Source organism: Electrophorus electricus, chromosome 5, assembly GCF_013358815.1.
Source record: "Electrophorus electricus isolate fEleEle1 chromosome 5, fEleEle1.pri, whole genome shotgun sequence".
Lineage (NCBI taxonomy): Eukaryota > Metazoa > Chordata > Actinopteri > Gymnotiformes > Gymnotidae > Electrophorus > Electrophorus electricus.
The window spans coordinates 11,090,841-11,111,756 of NC_049539.1; the positions used below are offsets into that span (position 1 = coordinate 11,090,841).

Consider the following 20,916-nt stretch of genomic DNA (forward strand, 5'->3'; position numbering starts at 1 on the left):
GTGTGTGTGTGTAACACCAGCACCGGGTCTGCAGGATGGCACTGGAAACCACCAGGCATTGTGATATGTGAACGAGACTACACAGCAAAAGTGCTTCGTACACAAAGCCATAAACAGCATACTAAATAAAGCATACTGTACCTGATACAGATCCTACACACAGCAAGAAACGTGGAAAGCCAGGGAAAGACGGAGAGGAAAGAGAGAGGGGAGAGACAGATGCACCAAGTAGCGGTTAAAAAGCACGCAAGTAAAAAAAAAAAAGCGAAAACAAGACAACCAGGCAAGCCGGGTTTTCCAGACTGCCAGCCAATGTACAGCATTCTTCATGCAAGTCTTAACAGTACCATATCTGAAACATTTTGATATCCCTGAAGCACAGTGTTTGAGAGGCCTTTGGCGTCTTAGTGCTAAGAAACAAATCTCACTTCCCAGAGTCCTGCTGTTTTACAGTGGAAAAATATTACACTCCTTTGTAAATGTTAGCAAATGTTGCAGATGTTGATGCTTGAGAGCAATGTTTGAGAAACCGCTTATATGTTTAAGTGTAGGCAGCCTTCTGTGTTACCTTGTTAGCTAATAAACATTCCTATTGGCTTGAACATGCCTGCCTGAACATGCTTGCAAGTCTTAAATAGCAAAAATGTATCTTTGTTTTTCGCAATGGACAAAATTGAACACAAGGGACTCTAAATAATTAGAGTAATCTTTAACGCCATTAATGTAATTATAAATGTCTCACATTTACAAGCCAGCAATGTAAAATATTAACCTACAACAAAAGTTTAATCTACAACAAAACAACTAGCTAACATTTGTGCAAATGAACATTCTTGGATTGTAATTTACATGTAAAACTGCTTACCTAATTACACGATTAATATAAGAACAATGTTGTACAGGATGAGAAGAAAGCATCATCACCTCACAGGAAACAGCGTTCATTGTCTTCTCTGCTAACCACTTTGTCTACTGTTAACTTGGCTACATACTTAACTAGTTAGTTAGCTACTGCACAGATGTGCAGAGACCAATTGTGCATGTGCATTTCAACATTTAGACTCAGTCAGTCAGTCTGTTCATCTGTGAGTGAGTGAATATGCTTCTTCTAGACTGGCTTCTACTAGATTGTCCAGTAAACAATAAGAAAGAAAACGTCTGTGCACACCCCTGACCTCCCCCCCCCCCACACACGCACACACACGCCCATACACACTCACATGAAGCTAACGATGAGCAGTATGGTGGATATGTTGTTATTGCTGGCTGCTCCGCGCCACCTGTCTCCAAACTTTAGGTACTGTGCCCCTGAAAAAACACATAATTCCACATTTCACCACTAGAGGGCAGCGCATCATGACACCATCAACTGTACCTTGCCAACTGTACACCTAATTGCTTTTTTGAATGTGTAGTGTGTAATATAAACAAGATTATAATATCCACAACCAAACCCCACTGCAATTCCCCATTTTATCATTAGAGGTTTACCTCAGTGACAAGACAATGAATCCAGCTAATCGCAGAATCTCACCTATCTATTGCCTCTGTCAGCTCACCTGCATCTCTGTGCTCTCTCTCCTCAGCAAGTCCGCGATCAGCGCGTTCTCCAGCTCCACCCCCTGGCCCCTCTCTTTCGGAAGAGCGCCGCGTGTTTCGCTTGCGTCTGCGTAGGCCAGCGGCTAGCTTAGATGTGTCTGCAATGGCGGCTTCACCCACTCCAACCACAGACACCTCAGACTGCAGCAGTGTCTCGAGCTTACACACCTCCACCTCTGCACGTCCAAAACAAATTACAGACAGACAGACCCCAGGCACTGTTAGCTTTATAATAAGAACAGTTTCATTGTCACTGCTCAGTACAAGCACAAGGCATCAAAATGCAACAAGGGTCAGAGCACATTGAACGGCGCTCCTGGAGCTGAGAGGACCTATGAACATGTGGGGGATGCTGTTATATCCAGAACCAATACTTTTCTCCTGTGCTGTTTCTATTGACTTGGCAAAGCCTGACTGTGTTTGTGAGGTGAACGTGCAAGAAGTGTGTGGTGTGTGTACCCATGTGTCTGTAGTATTCCTCTATGCCACTCCACGTGTTCTTCTCTATTAGAGCTTTCACCAGGCTCCACGGCTGCTTCCTGTAGCAGATATCAGACGAAACCCTGCACATGCCAGCATGCACACACACGCACACGTACACACACACACACACACACACACATGCACACACACGTTACCCTACATAGCCATTTGACACCTGTAACGAAACGCTAGTGGGAAGGGATCCACGTGCATGGCATATAGAGAATGAACTGAACCAAAACTCTACTCCAAAAGATGGAACCCATGAGAACAGGCTAGGCAAGTGTGAGAATGAGCAAACGTATCAAAATGCTACTCCATAAATTCTTTGACAAAACAAAACAGGTCGAGACACAATCAGGAATCGTTAGTGCTATCGTTAACTTTACCGGAAGGCTCGGTATGCAGGCACAAGACAAACAATACAATACAAAAGAGACAAAGGAAAACCAGGTTTATATGGTGGAGTAATCAGTGAGGGAACTAGTAAGTATGACTAATATGCAGGCGGGACTGATGGGTGCAGGTGTGATGGCAATCAGGGATTGGGTCGCCCGAAGATGTGAGAACACCATCATCATCAAAACCACAGCAGAAGTACACCATGTGGCTGGGTCTATGGCTTTCTGAGCATCAGCGTGTGTGTATGTGTGTGTGTGTGTGTGTGTGTGTGTGTCACCTGAGGCGGCTTTTCTGTTTACTGATGGCTGTGAGGCAGTATCTGTGTATGGTGTAGAAGTAGTCCTGGTACGGGATGCCCGATGTGATCACCTCCGAGTCCACCACATAGCACTCGCCCCGAGAACTGCTCTTATACAGAGTCTGCACACACACACACACACACACACACACACACACACACACACACACACACACAAGCATCACTCTCACATCCAGTCTCCACACCATTGTTTCAACCATCACTTCATCTAACTTCCAGTGAAAAGCCTATAGACACAAATCTTTAAAAAGGAACATTTTTACCTTTTAAAAACAATACAAAGTAATCACAAATGGATTTATAGAGCACCTTTTCAAAATCTCTCTCACAAATTTCTAGAACATTTGTTAAAAATTCTTTTCACAAGCAGTCTCTAAAATGTAAACTAACATGTACACAATTGAACAAAGAATCAAAAGGAGTGTACTAATGCCATCTCTCAGGGAGCTCTCCTACTTCCTGACCTTCTCAGTTACAGTAATTTCCTATCATCTTTATTTACCCATGACTTACAAGGGTGTGTGTTATAGGAAAAGGGTTGTAAGCAAAGGGGGGACCCACCTGTGTCTCCACCACAGGGGCTGTTTTGGGGCCTAGAGGGTTGTTGATGGCAATCGTGTAACTCAGAACTCTGGTGCTGTTCCCACTGCTGCTGTCCTGCTGCCAGTCCTGCACCGAGAGATCTGACAGAGAGAAAAAATAACTGAGCTAGACTTTGTGTAACGCACCGTGGGAGAGAGAGGCAGAGAGTCAGAGGGGATCTGTTAGGAAGACTGTTAGAGAGAAAGGCTCGAGGCACACGAGAAGGAGCGCGGGACAGAGCAGAACAAAGAGGGAATGGGACAGGAGGAAAGGAACAGAGAGAGAGAGTATCTTCTCCATAGGAGCGAGATTTAAACTATGCATTGGCAGAAAGGAGGGACAAACAGTCACTTCAGGACTGGTCCGACAGCCTGTGTGTCATAGTCCACTAGATTTACATTTGCCACAGTGTACAGCCTGCCAAGACACACATCATGAGAGAGTGCGTGAAGCCATGAGAAGGACAGAGACAGAACAAGACTAGAGATAGTGAGAGAATAAGAAGAAGAAACAGAGAGACCTAAAGCAGTGATCCCTATACAATAGAAAACCAATATAGCGTAAATGAACATGAGCACACCCATTAGCGGAACAAAGAGCCTGGATAACAGCATACCAACCTAGACCAGGCAGTCAGGGTGTCGCAGAGGTGGGTGAATGGAAAGACAATGGCCTATGAAAACCATCCACTGACATCCTACACCACTTGGAACACTCATGTCCCACCAAGCAGGACAAGCCCCTCCTCTGGGAAAAGCAGTACATTGAGAAGGTGTGCCTCCAGCTCTCCACAGCATTATGAGCATGTGTGTTAACAGCCCCAGAGCAGCTACAAGGACTTACGACCAAAAAAACACCAGTTGTGTTGACGCTGAGTGGTAGCTAGAACTGCGAACAGACCTGCCAACTCAGCTTTACCAGTTTTTCACTCCATTAGCAACATCAGCATTTTGGAAGATGCATCCTTTAAGAGTGGAACATAATCTCTGGCCCAGGTGTAGAACTCTTCTGATGAAGATAAAGGAGAGTGGACAGCTGAAGGTAAGAGGGCAGCAAAGGTTGCAGTAGCAGAGGGCTAACAGTGTGCTGACCGGTAAAATGGCGCTGGGCAAAGAGGTGCTGGAGGAAGTGGGTGTCAGAGAAGAGCAGCTCGTGCAGTTTGTCCACACCAATGCGCAGCACTGTGTTGATGTGCAACCGGCCTCGGAGATCTGCGCAGAATGACTCCACCTCACCTAGAGACAGGAAATGGTTAAGTGGGACCAAGCACACACACATGCGTGTGCGCACGCACACACACACACACACACACACACACACACACACACACACACACACACACACACACACACACACACACACACACACACACAGACACCTCCTCTTCAGCTAGTATTTCATTAGCATTATTGGGCTACCTTAAAATTACATATTACTATGATGCCACACACCATTTAACTCCAAAGTGTCTACATCTAGACACGTCTAGATAACAATCTATAATTAAGATACCCATCAGATAAACATCAAAAAAGCTAGTGAAACATCCTGTAAAATTTACAGGTATATTATGTGACATTTGCTATTTCCTAACATCACTGAAAGGATGGCTGGCAGGAGATTAAACTAGACTAACTCTCTTCCTGGGTGTCTGAGGAGTTGCTGGGGTCTGTAGGAAGCTCCTCATCATTGGTCATGTCCAGTGATGACAGGTTACCCAGGCCAGGGGAACTAGCCACTGCTGTCTGATTGGTCGGTTCTGGCTGGCTGTCCTGCCCACCCTCCTCCAAGTTCTACAGCAAGAAAAATTGGCTGTTGTTATATGAACAAATCAATGAAACTTAAGAAGAAAAAAAAGGTTTATTATAACTATAATTATTATCACTGATGTTATAACTACTCTGTTGTATATATGTTTATATTTTATATGTATATATATAAATTTATATACATATTACATAATTAATAATATTATATAATTTATATTACATAATTACATTTATGTGTATATATATATATATATATATATATATATATATATATATATATATATATATATTTGTACATGTTATTTTTATATTTTACTATTTTGTATAGAATTTCATATGTAACCAGTTTCTACACTATACACACAGTAGCATGCATGGATGCATATATACACGCATATGCACACACAAAATAAGGGTGCTTCATCTAAATGCTTCTGTCATGTCTGAAGATCATCAATATAATCAGAATTTTAAGTATTATATACACTTCTAACATTTCACAAGGATCTGCAGCAGTTATTTCATTAGATGCAGAAAATGGTTTTGATCACACAGAAGGGCATTATCTACTTACAGTTCTCAGTAAATTTGGATTTGGTGATACCTTGAGTTCCTGGATCAAATGACTTTATACCACTCCATTAGTTTATGTTTGCAATAAATGTATCTATTCTTATTCCTCCTTGAACCAAGGCACTGATTAAGGTGCCCAACATCACTTTTGCTTTTTGCTCTGGCATTACATCCTTTTTGTACTGACCTTAAGTCTGCCTCACATTAATGTGGTATGGTTGGTTATGGGGATGAGACTAAAGTTTGCTGATGATTTTAATATACTTTAGTCATCCACTGTCTGCTATTCTATACACTAATACTATTATAAAATTATTTGGCTCTTTTCAGACTATGAGCTTAATTTTCCCCAAAAAAATTGATTGTTTTAAATACCGTAGTTGTTAATGTTAATGCACATCATGTACTGTAGGTGTTAATGTTGCACATCAAATGTCTTCTATCCAGGATGCTTTAATTACCAAAGTACCTAAAGGGACTTTCAGAGGTGGTCTGTTTCTTTCTCTAGCAGGCAATGAATATTGTAAAAATGTATATTCTTTGTATACTTTTATTTTTATTTCAATACCTTCCATGTTTTTACCTTAATCAACGTTTCCTGTAAATAGACAAAGCTATTTCTGGATTTATCTAGAATGGTAAGGTTCCTCGTATTAGGAAATGTATTCTTCAACAATCCAGACATGCAGAAACTCACCACAGAAGCAGCCACGCCGGTGTGTGTGGAGTGTGTGGAGTGTGTGGCGGTGTTGGGCGGGGAACTCTGTGAGCTGGGCGGTGAAATGGACGGACTCAGCTCCGGCTCAGCAGCTGGTCGGGTTCCCGGAACCTCCACAGGCTGGGAGGGTGAGGAAGAGGAGGGTGGTAAAGAACCAGGAGTCGCCAGCACTGAAGCCTGATCCAGCAGGTCAGTGACGGAGGCTGGCTCCTCACTAGGTCTAAAGACAGCGAGAAGAGAGAGACAGAAAGAGGAAGAGGAAGAGGAAGTGAGACTTGCTATTGACTTCCTATTGCGTAAAACACAAAAATATTAAAACAAGGCAAAAGTGAGGCCAGAAACTGACCGTGCAGTGTCATTGGAATTATTTTTCTTTTCATTTGCACCCACACACACACACCTTCGACTAATAAACTGCATCTACACTTGCTCTGACCAATTTATATGAATATACATAATACTCCGAGCCAGCCTCAAAAGGACAGAGTGAGCTGTATTCAGCAGGATCACTTCCCAAATAGCAAAAACAGACTGCAGCTCAGTGTGCACTCACAGCAGGCCATTCATTTGTTCGGCAGTGGGGGAAACGTAGTCATCATCCTCACTGGTCAGACCCAGCTCTGTACCGTAACACTGATGCACGATGTGCCACAGCTCTTTAGGAGACAGCGTCTAGAAGAGCGAGAGAGAGCGTGAGAGAGAGAGATTCCACCATCAGTGCGAGAGAAAGAGCGAGAGAGAGCGTGAGAGAGGCCATCAACAATGCTAGAGATAGAGCAAGCGAGAGCAAAGCTGCCAGCTCTCAAACACACTCAGCAGTCCATTATTAGAAGCACCACAGGTTTTAACTATCACATTGTAAGTGGTAAGTGTACAGTTAGATACTGTAGCCTGTCAATTGCCATTTCCAGTTTCTGTTAGCCATCGTGTAGCCTTCGATCAGCTTCCAACAACAGGACCACTCTTGGCTGGCTATTTTTGACTGGCAGACCACTCTAAATCCAGCAGTCACACTAAAATATTTGAAAACCCAATAACAACACTACTGTGTCTGACCCTCTTCTACCAGCTCAGCAAGCACAACCACACCACTATCACGTCACGTTAACACTGTACTGAGCTTGTGCTCAGCTGTATCTAGCTCTGCTGATCTTGTGATCGTGCTCAGGATCTAACCAGTGACGAATGGGGCAGAGGACGACTGACAAATCAGGCATACCAACAGACGGCCTACGGTCTGCAATATATAACATGCACCTATAAGATCTACTATAAAATGTATCTATAAGACAGGTATCTCATTATGGATCTGGTGAGTGTAGCCTTCCATCAATAACGAGAGGTGTAACTGGCTGGGACAGTGGGCTGCAGAGGAACCTCACCTTGTCCATCAGAGCGTTCTGCCACAGTCTAAAGATCATCATGTAACTGCGATCCCTTGCTCCAAACGATGTGAAAAAGTGCTGAGGATGGACAGATTGGGAGAGAGGAGAGTCAGTGGGGGAGACTAAAAGCTACTCTGTGCACTGGAGTTTTAAAATCAAGCGTTTATTAGCCATTTGTTTGCTCCAGTGTGAATGTGTGCGCTGTTTGGTGTGTGTAACTACCAGCATGTGCATGCTGTGTGTGCTAACAGCATGTGTGTTAGCAATGTGTCTGCGTTGTTTGCGTTAGGAATTGTGCTGCATTTGGTGTGATTTAATGTAAAACTTTATTTGTTAGCTGTGTGTAATGTGTGTGAACAGTGTGAGCATGTGTGTATGCATATGTACCTTATCCTGATCCGTGCTTATCTGGATGGCGTTTGGGATAAGTTTGGCTGTTTTCTCTTTCGTCAGATTGGTCACCTCCCTCAGCGGGATGGTGATCTGCCACAAACAGGAACAGACATTGAGGATACAGACCTCAGCACAGTTCTCACAGTAAAAGAGCTGATGTAGGATTGGGTTTTGCCCCTCATGTCCCAATAAATACAGCAGTGCAGACAGGTCTGAACCCAGGTCAGCAGTCAATGCTTTGTAAACATAGCTTGGAGCTTGGAGAGCACAACAGGCAGTACAAGGGGAAGAAGGCTTTAATCTGCATGCTCCCCCAACAACAACAAGTAGTAATAATAAATCAATTACAAGTGATAATACAAGACAAAAAAAACAATGTACATCATTGTCTTACAGATTGTGTGTGTGTGTGTGTGTGTGTGTGTGTGTGTGTGTGTGTGTGTGTGTGTGTGTGTGTGTGTGTACGTATTTATGTCAGCATGTACACGAGGGAACTCATGGAGAGGCCCATAGATATGTGCTTTGGTTATAGATGTATGGTGTATTTATGAGCACTGAGTCCTGTGTTTGGTTAATCTGTTCAAATTGGTGGCTGTCAGAGGAGTCACTGATGTACGATCATACTGAGTGCTGTCCAGGTTGTATTGAATTCAGTGGTTTGGTTTTTGATAGATGCTAAAAAGATTTCCCTTGATATATGGTGTGTATGTATGTTTTTCAGAGTGATTGATAGTAATGTTGTTTTTCTTGATTTCCTGATTTTTCTTATGTATATGGTGTGTTTACTGAGCAGTGCGGGCACATTTCAGATAATTTCTGGCCAGTGTAGTGAACTCTGTGAATTACGTTACATTGTATAGAGTGAAGGTTGGTGGTGTTAGTCATAAAACTGTGCATTCAGAAATAAGGAGTAACAGATCATCTTCCCATTTTTTCAAAGGCACAGAAACTGTTAGGTCTGATTCAGATATTAACCTATACATTTTGGAGTTTGTTTGAGGAAGGAATATTGAGAAGATCTAAAATTGAAGGGGTAAGGTTAAATATATTTTCTTTGCATTTTATTTGTGAACATATGACTGATCTGCGTATATTCAAGACATTGCTTATTTCTACTGCTTTGTGTCTCAGTTAGATATGAGAAAAATATTGTTCTGAAAAATGTGAGTGTAACGTATAACATGTGAAAAGTGTAAGTGAGATTTGGATTTCGTTGCTTAGAGTTTGTTTTACTTCTCTTACTTCTCCCCATGGTTCATCTGTCTACATTTTAAACATTTGACTCTGTAATGTAATTGACTGGTGAGAAGATACTGCTGAAAGTTAGGACTATAAAGCCCCCCTGAGGCTTAGGTTTTTGTAATGCGGTTAATTTCATTGTAGGTGTTTTTTTACAACTATAATTTGGAGATAATGGAGGCTAAAGTTTTAAGACAGGTACAGGGAGGTTGAATAGGAATCACTGAAAATGAATACCTTACTTTCTATACTACTGTTATTTTGATAGTGGATATTCTTCCAATAAGTGAGAAGTGAAGGTTCATCCAACACTGAAGCTTATCATTTATAGTTATGAGTCATGGATTGAAACTGACAGTGTAGCCACCTCTGACAGCTGGGTGGAGACTTTGCCCAAATATGTGCTGAGTGCTTAGGGGGATGGGTAGGGATTCAACAGCAGTGTCTGATAAGTTCACATTGAATGGGAGGATGGTTGATTCGGCTCAGTTAATAAAATAACTGGAGATTCTGAAATAGTCTGAATAGCCTGCTGAACTAATAAAAGGATTTTTCAATAACAGTAATATAATATTTGCATATAAGATGATTTTTTTATTCTGTACTGTGAGTCTGAATAACTTTGATATTTGTATTTTGTCATATAGCTGCTGCTAATTGTATAAATATCAAGAACAGAAAAGGTACTCTTTTATAAAGATGAATGCAGGAGTTGAATTTATGATGAATGAATATTTGAGTGTGTGTGCAAGCACGCAATTAGCAAGTGTATATATGCCCTATGCATGGGACATACAGTGGTCTCCCAGCGGAAGATGTTGCTATAGAAGCAAATCCAGTTCTCAGACAAATACAGACGGCCCTGTAGCAAAATGTCCTTCTGAAGAGCACATGAGTAGTCTAGAGACAGAAACAAACCATTCATTAATTCAAACCAAAACGATTATTTCCTTAGTTTTTAACTACAGCTGAACACTGATACAGGGACACACTGACCCACTATCAGACGTTCAGTATCTGGAAGATTCTTGAACAGTTTGCGGAAGTCCTCATTCTTCTGTTTATATGTAGGACTGAGCACCTGGTATGTGTGTTTGTTTAAAAAAAAAAAGAATAGAGAGAGAGAGAGAGAAAGTCAGCGAGCAGGAGATGTGACTTGACAGATGAATGCCAGCAGCTGAATATAAATCACTCTGCTCCTTGCAGCCCTGCTGAATCACCAGCATACTCACATTGTACCAGCTCTGCATCTTCTGAAAAAACATAAAGAAGAAAAACAAATGACTTTGATGCACTTTATTACATACTCAGGCCAATATCCCCACCAATAAAGGAAGTAAAGACAATAAATGCATTCATCCATAAATATCTGGGAACTGTTTACTAATTTCTATTAAAATATGATTTTACGGGTCAGTGTTCTTGGCCTAGAACATCTCTAAATGTGCTTTTCCACTACACAATACAGTATAACATGCAGAGTCTAGATGAACCAGTTTCACAGGTACCGTTGGTAAGAAATGCACAGAGGTACTCGATCAAGGCAGAAAATGACTATGGATGACTATTTGATGCAATCCCATACTGTCTGGTGGAAAAGCTATGCAATCTCCCAGGTGTGAAACACCATTATAGTTGCAGTACTGAGTGTGGTCTTTTTGATGCGAACCTTACCTTGGCATTGCGGGTGAAGTGGCGGGAGGCGATAGGATATGATGAGGTGGATGAAGAGGGTGTAGGAAGCAAGGGACTTTCGGACCCACCCCCACCACTACGCTCGGCAGACCCCTCACCCTCACTGACCCGGCCCCCCAGCACCCGTCGTCGTAGAGACGGGGAACTGCCTGGAGTGCTTCGTGGAGAGTTACTGGCCGTACTGCCGAACAACAGAGAAAGGATGATGAAAGAGCGCACAGGTAACACGCACACACACATTTAGAAACAGATATACAAAGACACATGCATGCACACACAGAGGGACAGGAACATAGACACACAAATATACAGGCACATTCATACACACATACTTATACACACACACACACACACACACACACACACACACACACACACACACACAGTATTAACAGAACTGCAGATGTTTACAATAAGCAAAGGCAACGATATACAGTCCCACACTGTCAACACAGTAGATTTTAGCTTAGAACAAGCTATATGAACTTGTTCAATGCACAAATAGTGTAAAAGGTGAAATCACGACACATCACAAACATATTCTCAAACTTGGCAATAAAAAAAATAAAATAAAAAATAAAAAATTCTACACACTGCTGCCACTCAATGTGTCCAGTACAGTGAGCTTTGATCAGGATCTGCAGAGAAGCAATCCTATTCTCTCTGGCCTTGCATGACCATACAGTAAAAGACTAAATAAATAAATAATTAATTAATTTGCAAGCTCCAACATCCAGACTACACATAAATTCACACTTGGAAAAACTGAATTCTGGGAACTGAAAAAAGCAAGACTGTTGAACAATCCTCCACAGAAATCACCATCTCCTCACAGAGATGGTCCTTAAAATGCAGGAGACCTGAATCAATCCATCTTACACCCTGACACTATGGAACAACCAGAACAGGTGTGTATCAACACCTGAGCTCCAATCATAACCCACAGATATCAGTCCTATTTACAGAAAAACAATCATTGCTATGGCAGCATTCTAGTAAAATAGAGGAGTCTACAAGGATTGAGGCGTCTGTACACAAACACAAAGCCTTATCGGATTATCAACATTTCAAAAGGTGTGCAGGCACATTTTAAAACCATACGAGGTCTTTTTTTATCTTAACTGATGCAGAAATATGACCTCTAATGAAGAATAAAATTTATGTAAATTATGTTCAGTTTATTCTATAAGGGATGTGGACAGAACAGATGTTTACATTCACTTTATTTAACTAGAATCACATCTCAGGATTTCTGTATATTGGTCTACAGTGCTAATGTCACATCTGGGACACATTCACGCCAGCTAAAAGAAAATAAACTCGATGAGATTCAAACCCAAGAGGAGAGAAAGAAACACCAATATCACACAGTGAAGATCAGTAAGACTACAGTTTACCACAACCTTACTACTTAGTTTATATATCAGAACATTAACACCAGACTCGACACTGTTTGTTTGAGACCAACATATCATGCTTGCTCTTTCATCATCATCTTCACCATTATCTTCATCATGATCTTAATCATGAAAATGCCTCAAGCTTGCAATTGGTTTGGACTGCATTATTATGACCAACTCTCCTGTTTTACTACCAAAATCATCCAGGACCTTCTAGACAGAAAATCACGTTGTCGTTGTCATGGCAATGGGGGTGCGCGAATAAAATATATACAATAGGTGATCAACTCACAAGAACCACCATCACTACCACCCGTGTTTTGTATAGAGGTACAACTCAAGGTAAAAACGGCATGAAAGCGCATAGTTTATGCGCCTATGCGAAGGTCGGAAGGATCAACACTCCGTTAAAAAATGACAGAACAATAAACCCATGTATGTGCTTTTGTGCACGGCGAAAGCGGGGATCTTTAGCTAATGAATACAAGCTTCTCTTAAAGGTACAACTGCCAATGTCACTAGAATGAATGAATGACCGGCTGCTGAAGCGTGTATGACAGACGCGAACTAGCAAACACCGTCAAACATGTTTGAACATATACACAAAACATATTCGTAAAACATTTGTCTGCACTCGGTAATACGCAGAAGCAGACCACGTACGCACAGTCTCTAAGTGTCAGAAGCGGCAGAAAACTACGGAGGTGAAAGCAAAGGTCTTTATAGAGGACGTTTACACACCGCAAGAGCTGGGAATAAACGACGTTTGCCTGTTATCTTAACCACGCAACGTCCACAGTGTCTACTAGTGTTATGCGCTACAATAAAAGAGTAGAGTCAACAAACTTTAAACTTCCCGTGCATTCAGCAAAACCTTTACATTATCACACATACAAAACGTGTTTGATTATTTAATGACAGACTTGGTGTTATCAAAAGTTAAGATTTGAGTAAAGATATTCATACTTATAGGTATAATAAATAAAGCAGTGACGCTGTTCTACTTACTCGAACATCTCATTGGGTGTTCCTTAATTTGACTGTAATCTGTCAATATGGCACTCCGTTAAAATCATGCCAGGGCCGCTTGTCCAACGCATAAGACACGGCGTGCCTTCATCCACGAATGTTTTCAGTCATGAGGAATAAAATTGTATAAAGCCTCCATTTCAAAAGAGGTCCCGAACCTCGGCTTTTTCCTTTTTTAAAATGAAAAGATTTTCCATCGCGAATATTCCAGTTAGTGAAGAACCCAACACACAAGAATGGAGAGGGAGGGAGGGAAAGAGGGAGGAGAAATGAGGATCTGGCCAGGAGGCGGAGGTAAACCTTGCTCATCGCCGAGACGCACTAGCCTGATCTTTTACTGCACTGAGTCGAGCGATAATAAGGGATTCGAACGGCCGTGTGCGTAGCCTGCGACGTTGAATAAAATAACTTAAACATGCTGGGCTTCAGTACAGTGGGTATTAAACGACAGCTATTTCACTAACGCATAATTACAGAAGGGATGCAGTTTACTGACACGCACTGGACAGTTGACACTACCGGCCATTGCGTTAGCGCAGACAACAGCGCTCCGGCCGGTCCAAACCAATCCGTTAAACCTCATTCTCCTTCCCATGTCGATAGTTTACAGAGTTTTAATCCAGTGTGTCCGGATCTGTCTCTATAATCTGTTTTCCTGGGAGCGCATTGGTAATCTCAGTTCAAAGGGCAAAATGGGAGGGGTTTACAACGTATAGGAGGGCCAGGGCCGAAGAGTGGGATGGAAAGAATGTAAATAGAGGATAGAAAAACCTTTCTGCACACGTGAATCCATACTCTTTAAAATGACTTTCATAACTGCAATAGCCTTGCACTCACAGGGGGAAAAAAGACAAGTTTCTAGTGGGTTTTCAGCAACACACAAAGGTTTATGTGACAATTTAAATGACAAGTGCCTTCACGCTTCACGCTTATTAAAACATACCTTTTATTCATTTTAGCTGCCCATGATATTTAATATTGTATGACACCAGGTTTCCTACACAAACATATTTGAACGTGGCCAGGCCTCATGAGGAGACAACAGCTAAGAAATCACCAAAAAGGTAGAACAGAGGAGTCCAAGAACCTCAAAATACATGTCAAATAAGAATTCTGCTTAGTCTGCTTTCCACTTCTACAACAAACGCCACACTACCTTATCCACATTATTGGAGAGACATCTGGTATGCAGACTTGCTTGGAAAAAAAATGACAAAGAAGGAAAAAAAGAGCTTCCAACAATCTGCAAGGAATTGTGGGTGATCTGTGGGAGAGAGTAAAAACCTATTTGAGCAAAATCAAGGGAGGATGGACATCAATGTTAACCTCCTTACTTCAAAGCCAAACTGGGAAATCCCAGGGAAATAGGAAGAAAAGCAAGTGGGTTTAGCATAGCTTCGCTGCACATTTGTCTGCAGGTTGGCCTCCTCCTGTGGAGAGGGTTCCTTCTTTGTTCAAGAATGCTCCAGAACAGACCCATAATTCTGTGGTACAACAGCACGATGAGCTGTTGAGATTTAAGGCACTAAACTTAAAATATTCACCTCATATCACCAACCCCATCCTGAAAGCTCAGGACAGCATGGAAGAAGGGTAGAACTGAAGATTATAGCAGCATTCATTATTAGGACTGGAGTCCACTACATTTCTATAAGTAGTTAATGTGGCTCCCCTCACATTTGGTTGCATGTTGATCAGAAGTCCATAAACAAATGTTTGACTAGTCTGGTAAGAATACACCTTATCTTAAAATGTTCTGCCAATTAGACTACCACTGAGTGAATCGGACAAGTCCAAGCTAACCCAATCAATGTAACAGTGCAGTAAAGCTCAAATCAAACAAACAGTATCTTAAATAACTGAACATTTGAAAAGTTCAAGTGAATACACTACAATGGACCGCTCTCTTGAAGTTTCACAGTGAATGGTCATTTAGTAGAATGACCAGTGCAACATAGGTACCCTTTTTCATATATCAGCATATAGATGAGTGTACTGGTGAATTTAAAAGGTAATAAATCACACATGCTCATGTTTTTTTGAGGAAGTATCGTGGGACTGCATTGAAACTAATCAGTTAATTGAAATCACTATAGCACTCAAATTAGTTTCTAGTTCAATCACATATTTCAAAGTTCATGAAGGTATTCAACTTATCAGCTCAACATGTCAATATTTTTCTCCTGAATGCATCCATTTTTTTAACATTGAATTAGCAAGCAGCTCTGAACTTTTCAGAGCTAGGCTAATTTTAGCACGAAACACCAGATACTGCTGGGTCACGTAGCAACCAACTCAAAAGAAGAAAAGCAATTAGGCTAAATCTAACAATTAAGCCTTCCAGACTGACAATTTATACTGACAGTGGAAAAACCCAGCTGGCGCATACAAATCTTCTTACACCACTTCCAAAGTTTTTTTTTTTTTTTCTCGAAGTGCTTGTATGTCTGTATCACTTACAAACCACAAAGCCTTTACAAGGAACAAGGAACATGCATTGATCTTGTCAGATAAACACTATGTAAAGATAGCCATAACAAACAAGGCCACCATTGTACAGTCAGCAGCTCTGACCTGCCAGGTCAGCATGCAGGTTTATTTGAGCCCCTGAACATAAGCTCAGCACAGAATCCAGCAGATAGCATGGATCTAGCCCCAAAGGCTCTGCGATGTTGACTATAGCCTATTTAGCCTTATGCCAATAGATATGATAATCACTGTCACAGCACTAATCAATGTTTAACAAAATGTATTAAAATTCCTCTTCAAATCTCCTCCATTTTGACACAATCCTGCAAAATCTGTAATTTTTACAGAATCTGGAATGGTTCTCTAGTAACATTAGATAATATTTTATATTTTTCTAAGTTCATATCATATGAACTGAATATTTATAAACTTATTATAATACAGACAGCTGTAACACTATGTAATGGACACAAATTTAAAATCAGGGTTGTAAAATCTACAAAAATTGTTATGTCAACCACTACAAACATTAATTTAGGAAATGTAGACTTACAAGAGTGGACCTACAACATTGAATATTTAACTTTTTCCCCTGTCCTAACATACCTGATTTAACATGTCAGCTAATTACGAAGCCATTTATAAGGTGAATCAGCTGTGCTGGATCACAAGAAATGCTGAACTGTAAAATGCTGATTGATTATACTGTCTCAACCTTTCATGAATATAGACTATTATTTTCTCAATTAATAAAGTTTTGCATATGTTAAAATGATATTCCAAAACACAATATCTAAAAGTAAAATATCGCTACTTGTCAAAATTTGGTTTGTGTTGATTTTAAAAACAGAAAAATCAAACTGGGTAATGAGATTAACCCTTTCGAATCTTAGATTCCAGCTTCCGGTGTACTGATGGTCTTATAGCAGGCTTATCATTTTACATGGTGCAAAAAGAAACAATCAACATAGGCTAGCTATAGAAGCAAAAGCATTTAAAGTTCAATCAATAAATAAAGAGAATGACATTTAGCACAGTGTAATCTGTACTGCCTGACTGATTAAATCTTAATACAGAGAGGTAAGGAACATTCCAGTACTTATGCTCAAAATAAATGTGTGGTGTGGTCTCTGCCATGTTTTAGACCAATTTCAACTCAGACAATTTAACAGCAAAAAGCGATCCTCTTCTCTGCACCACAGTGCCAAACAACCACATTTCACTATCAAAATTCCTTGACCTACACAAACAGATATTGTCTATTTTCTATAAGAAAATTCATTTTGACAAGAGCTCCAAAATAAAAATAATATAAAAAATAACTAAAATAACCAAAATACCTGAATAATTCCATAAATGCATCGCCAGGGGTCAAATGCAAACCAAAACTGAAAGGTAAATATCAGGTTAGTAACACTGCAGGTTGAATGGAAAGGAGAAGGGCACTGCTGTTAATGCATGCATGGAGCAGCTTCTGCCAGCCTTTTCACTGGTATACTGCAGCATCACCACACAGCTCTCTGATTGGTCGATGATGACATCATAAGTAGAGCAGCAAGTTCCCACTGGGCAGTGGTGATGTCATGCAGAGGATAGCCTGACAACTGAGACCGATCCCTCCGACTCCCAGCTCATTGCATGCTGAACTGGTCTGCTCCTTCAGTAAGCTTACCTTCATCAGCTCTCTTTGTCACTTCACTAATAACCCATCTCCTAACCCACAATGAAACAGTTGTGTATCTGAGTATTGGTGAGATTCTCTATCTCAATTTTCAAACTAGATTTTAACTGCATGATAATCTACTTCTTTGTGCTTGTTCCAAATATTACTTTCATTCAAAAAAGACTGTTTCAAACCATTTCAAGCACACTTCCAGTATATGAAGAACTCAAAATCTACATTCTAAATCCTTTATGATATTAAAATCTAGACAACTCCAAACAGCTTCCCCCTCGCTATGCAAATTATGTCAGGTTTCTACTAGAAGCAATGTTGGGTTACCACCTTACTTGGCAAAGAAGGCTTTCTGTGTGTTTTTTGTGGGGCGGAGTTGGGGATGGGGCACACTGACCTGCAGCTGTCCCCGTCTGAGTCCTTGCTGAGCAGGCTGCGGATGGACCAACGAGAACGCCTGCTCAGGGACGAGCTCTGGGAGCAGGAGCGAGATGGGGGCAGCGGCAGAGAAGAGAAGCCACCCAGCCTCTCCACCCCCACCTCGCCAAGCACCTCCCCCCTTATGCTAGGCAACAGGGTTCCAGGCGTCAGGCTCTGCCCACTGCTCCTGTGTTCTTTGGCTCCGCCCCGGTCATTTTTAGACGGGTTCTTTTCATGAGTTCCGGGTTCTGGCGGATCCTCCCACTGTGCATGGGTTCTGTGCTTGTTGCGGCTGCGGTTGCGAGGGTGGCGGCGCCGAGGTTGTGGGCTGGACGAACAGGACCACGATTCGGTGTCAGACGACGGAGGGAACACAGTCAGCATCGGGATCGCAATGGGTTTATCCATAGCACTTTCTGGGAATGGTATGATTGATTTTAATATCAAAGCAACTGTAGGTACATCCTGTGCTTTTTGCCTTCTTTTCTCAGCTTGCTAGCCCAAAGAATGCAAGTGACGAGATTTATCATGTTTTTGCACGTCATCATAATTTCACTAACAGTGTCCATGTTCTCTTTCAGTCTTATTAGAACTCTTCACTCATGTTTGTAAGTTCCAGATCATTTCAAAACAGTTCTAGCAATGCAGGATATTACAGTGTCGTACAGCACTGGCAGCTATTCAGTCACTTCCTCCCAGTCTGACACTCAGTAGTACTGCAAGAAATATGGGGTGGGGCATTTACAGAAAATGTTGCCCTCTTGCATAAATATTGTTTAGTAAATGTTCCTTTTTCACAGATGTAAAAATAAACAAGAAAAACAAAAGCAAAAATATATATTTTTTAAAATTTAAATGAAGGATGCAAGTATGGTGGAAGCCCAATCTTCAGCCTGAACTTTTACCACTTGTGAAGTGTCCTTGTGTAATCAGAGTGTCCACCTACTCTCTCCCATCAGTATAATCCATAAGACAGGCTGTTCTCATACCTGCCTCCTCACTGACACAGCAACATGTAATCCCATGGTGTCATTATTTATGAGGCCCTGAGGAGAGGAAACATTGTGTTTACTGCTTTAAAGCCATGTGTCTACAAAAACACCAGTAATTGTTTTTGAATTTATTTATATTAATAATTATATTGATACAAGGTTTAATGTATTAGTAAAATTGATGGTGTGATTCATGTTGTGTTATAATTTCAGAACTCTGCTGATGTTGTGCCTTTAGAATATAAAAGTGGTGACCCTGACATTTGATAATCCCTAAATCTGAAAGAAGACATGTGTTTTACCCTTCACCATATTACAAAACCTCTTGTTACAAAGTCCAGCAATCAGAATTGTGCTTTTGAAATTCCTTATTCTATTTATTTGTACTCTACTTGTAAAGCATGCCTGGTATGTTCATTTTATGACTAACTTTATATGCATATGCTAAATATAAATAAAATAATCTTATTGCAGAATGTGGCTTTAAAGACATCAACGTTTAAAACCTTTTATTTTGTTGTAGGGAAGGGGAGCCCAGCAAAGCTTGATGAAACACACTTGAATCAACTAATCAGTTAGGTTTAGTAGGTGTGCTGCAAATGACCAAATAGTGATGGGAATGTCTACTATAGAGTCTTAGGATGCCAAGAATAAGGCTGCTAGTTCCAAGATTTCTGTGCTCTTTACAGTATTCATCAACTAAAGGATTTTCAGTGGATCATGTATACAGCAAAACACTGTGCAGTCTTTAGGTACAGAGCCAGAGAAATAAAAGGTTTCTTAGGGAAAGCAGGGCCACTAAGTGAAAGCAGCATTCGTGACAAAACATCTTAGTCCAAATTACTTCAGCACTTCAGAAAAAAAGGACTGGGTGCAAATTAAAGATAACAGTGCAAACTCAGGTCATATATTTTGAATTTCGGCAGGTCTAACTCAACCAATAAAACCCTCAGAATTAATATTTCATTTAAGACAAAAAAGGTTTCTGTCTCTCTATTTTAGTGAATGGACCTTGAAACAGGGCAAAGTATTATGATATTTTACATTGTAATATTATCAAACTTTTCAAGGAAGATCCCTGAAAAGAACTGAAGAAAACGAAAAGCGCAAAAAACTACCATTTACAAGTGATCAACTTTTTAAGAATAAGACTGCCTTTTGACTTCTGACAAACAAAATAACTACAAACATAAATGTTAAGATACACTAAAAATCTGTTAGTCTCTATAGCCTCCAAAGCAAAACATACATCTGGTACAGTTCAAGTGACAATGTAGTTATAGCTGATTTCATCTTTGCTTTAAAGTCTTTGAACAAGGAGTCGGCAGTGACGGCCATCATCTCTTTTCCATCTGTGAATGTTTTTTGTGTGCGCTTTGGGTGGCTAATACAAAAATAAGCTTCAGTATATTTTTCTCAATTTTGTAGTGATCTGCTAAACTATTTTTGAGCTTTTTTTAAATCTAATTTAACTTCTCCGAGGTTAAGCGTCCTTGAATGTCAGATGCATTATTGAGTGATTAACTTTTTTGGGCAATAACAATACTGTGTTGGCATAGGCTATGCAAAAAGGTTTTCCTTAATTCTACCACTCCGGGTTACAGTCATATGTCTTTGCTCTCTTCTTCAACGGCCCATCCTCAGTCATTTTTTATGTGTGAAATTTGATGAGAGAAAGAAGTAAGCACTGTGTACGTAATCGTCCCACTTAACTAGCTAGCTAGGCTAATAAGCACTAATGCAGAAGGATGCATGATAAATATAATATCTGGAG

The 20,916-nt window shown here is 40.7% G+C and overlaps 1 protein-coding gene across 5 annotated transcripts in view; it reads right to left on the reverse strand.

Annotated features, from left to right (window-relative positions):
• The window catches only part of gramd1a (GRAM domain containing 1A), a 31,035-nt gene that overhangs the window by 3,392 nt on the left and 6,727 nt on the right, over positions 1 to 20,916 (reverse strand). Inside the window, exons 5-21 of one of the 5 annotated variants that reach the window (XM_035526109.1) lie at positions 18,128 to 19,196; positions 11,137 to 11,338; positions 10,695 to 10,715; positions 10,459 to 10,543; positions 10,259 to 10,362; positions 8,218 to 8,313; positions 7,828 to 7,908; positions 6,999 to 7,117; positions 6,425 to 6,665; positions 5,022 to 5,178; positions 4,477 to 4,620; positions 3,365 to 3,486; positions 2,762 to 2,904; positions 2,059 to 2,162; positions 1,560 to 1,775; positions 1,221 to 1,308; positions 142 to 153 (exon numbers count right to left, since the gene is read on the reverse strand). In XM_035526109.1, the coding sequence (XP_035382002.1) occupies positions 142 to 153; positions 1,221 to 1,308; positions 1,560 to 1,775; positions 2,059 to 2,162; positions 2,762 to 2,904; positions 3,365 to 3,486; positions 4,477 to 4,620; positions 5,022 to 5,178; positions 6,425 to 6,665; positions 6,999 to 7,117; positions 7,828 to 7,908; positions 8,218 to 8,313; positions 10,259 to 10,362; positions 10,459 to 10,543; positions 10,695 to 10,715; positions 11,137 to 11,338; positions 18,128 to 18,558 (2,366 nt within the window). In that variant the 5' untranslated portion in view covers positions 18,559 to 19,196. Of the gene's footprint in view, positions 1 to 141; positions 154 to 1,220; positions 1,309 to 1,559; positions 1,776 to 2,058; positions 2,163 to 2,761; positions 2,905 to 3,364; positions 3,487 to 4,476; positions 4,621 to 5,021; positions 5,179 to 6,424; positions 6,666 to 6,998; positions 7,118 to 7,827; positions 7,909 to 8,217; positions 8,314 to 10,258; positions 10,363 to 10,458; positions 10,544 to 10,694; positions 10,716 to 11,136; positions 11,339 to 13,565; positions 14,312 to 17,395; positions 17,518 to 18,127; positions 19,197 to 20,916 lie in introns of those variants that run through there. The other 4 variants (XM_027005318.2, XM_027005319.2, XM_035526110.1 and 1 more) reach the window with 4 other exon arrangements.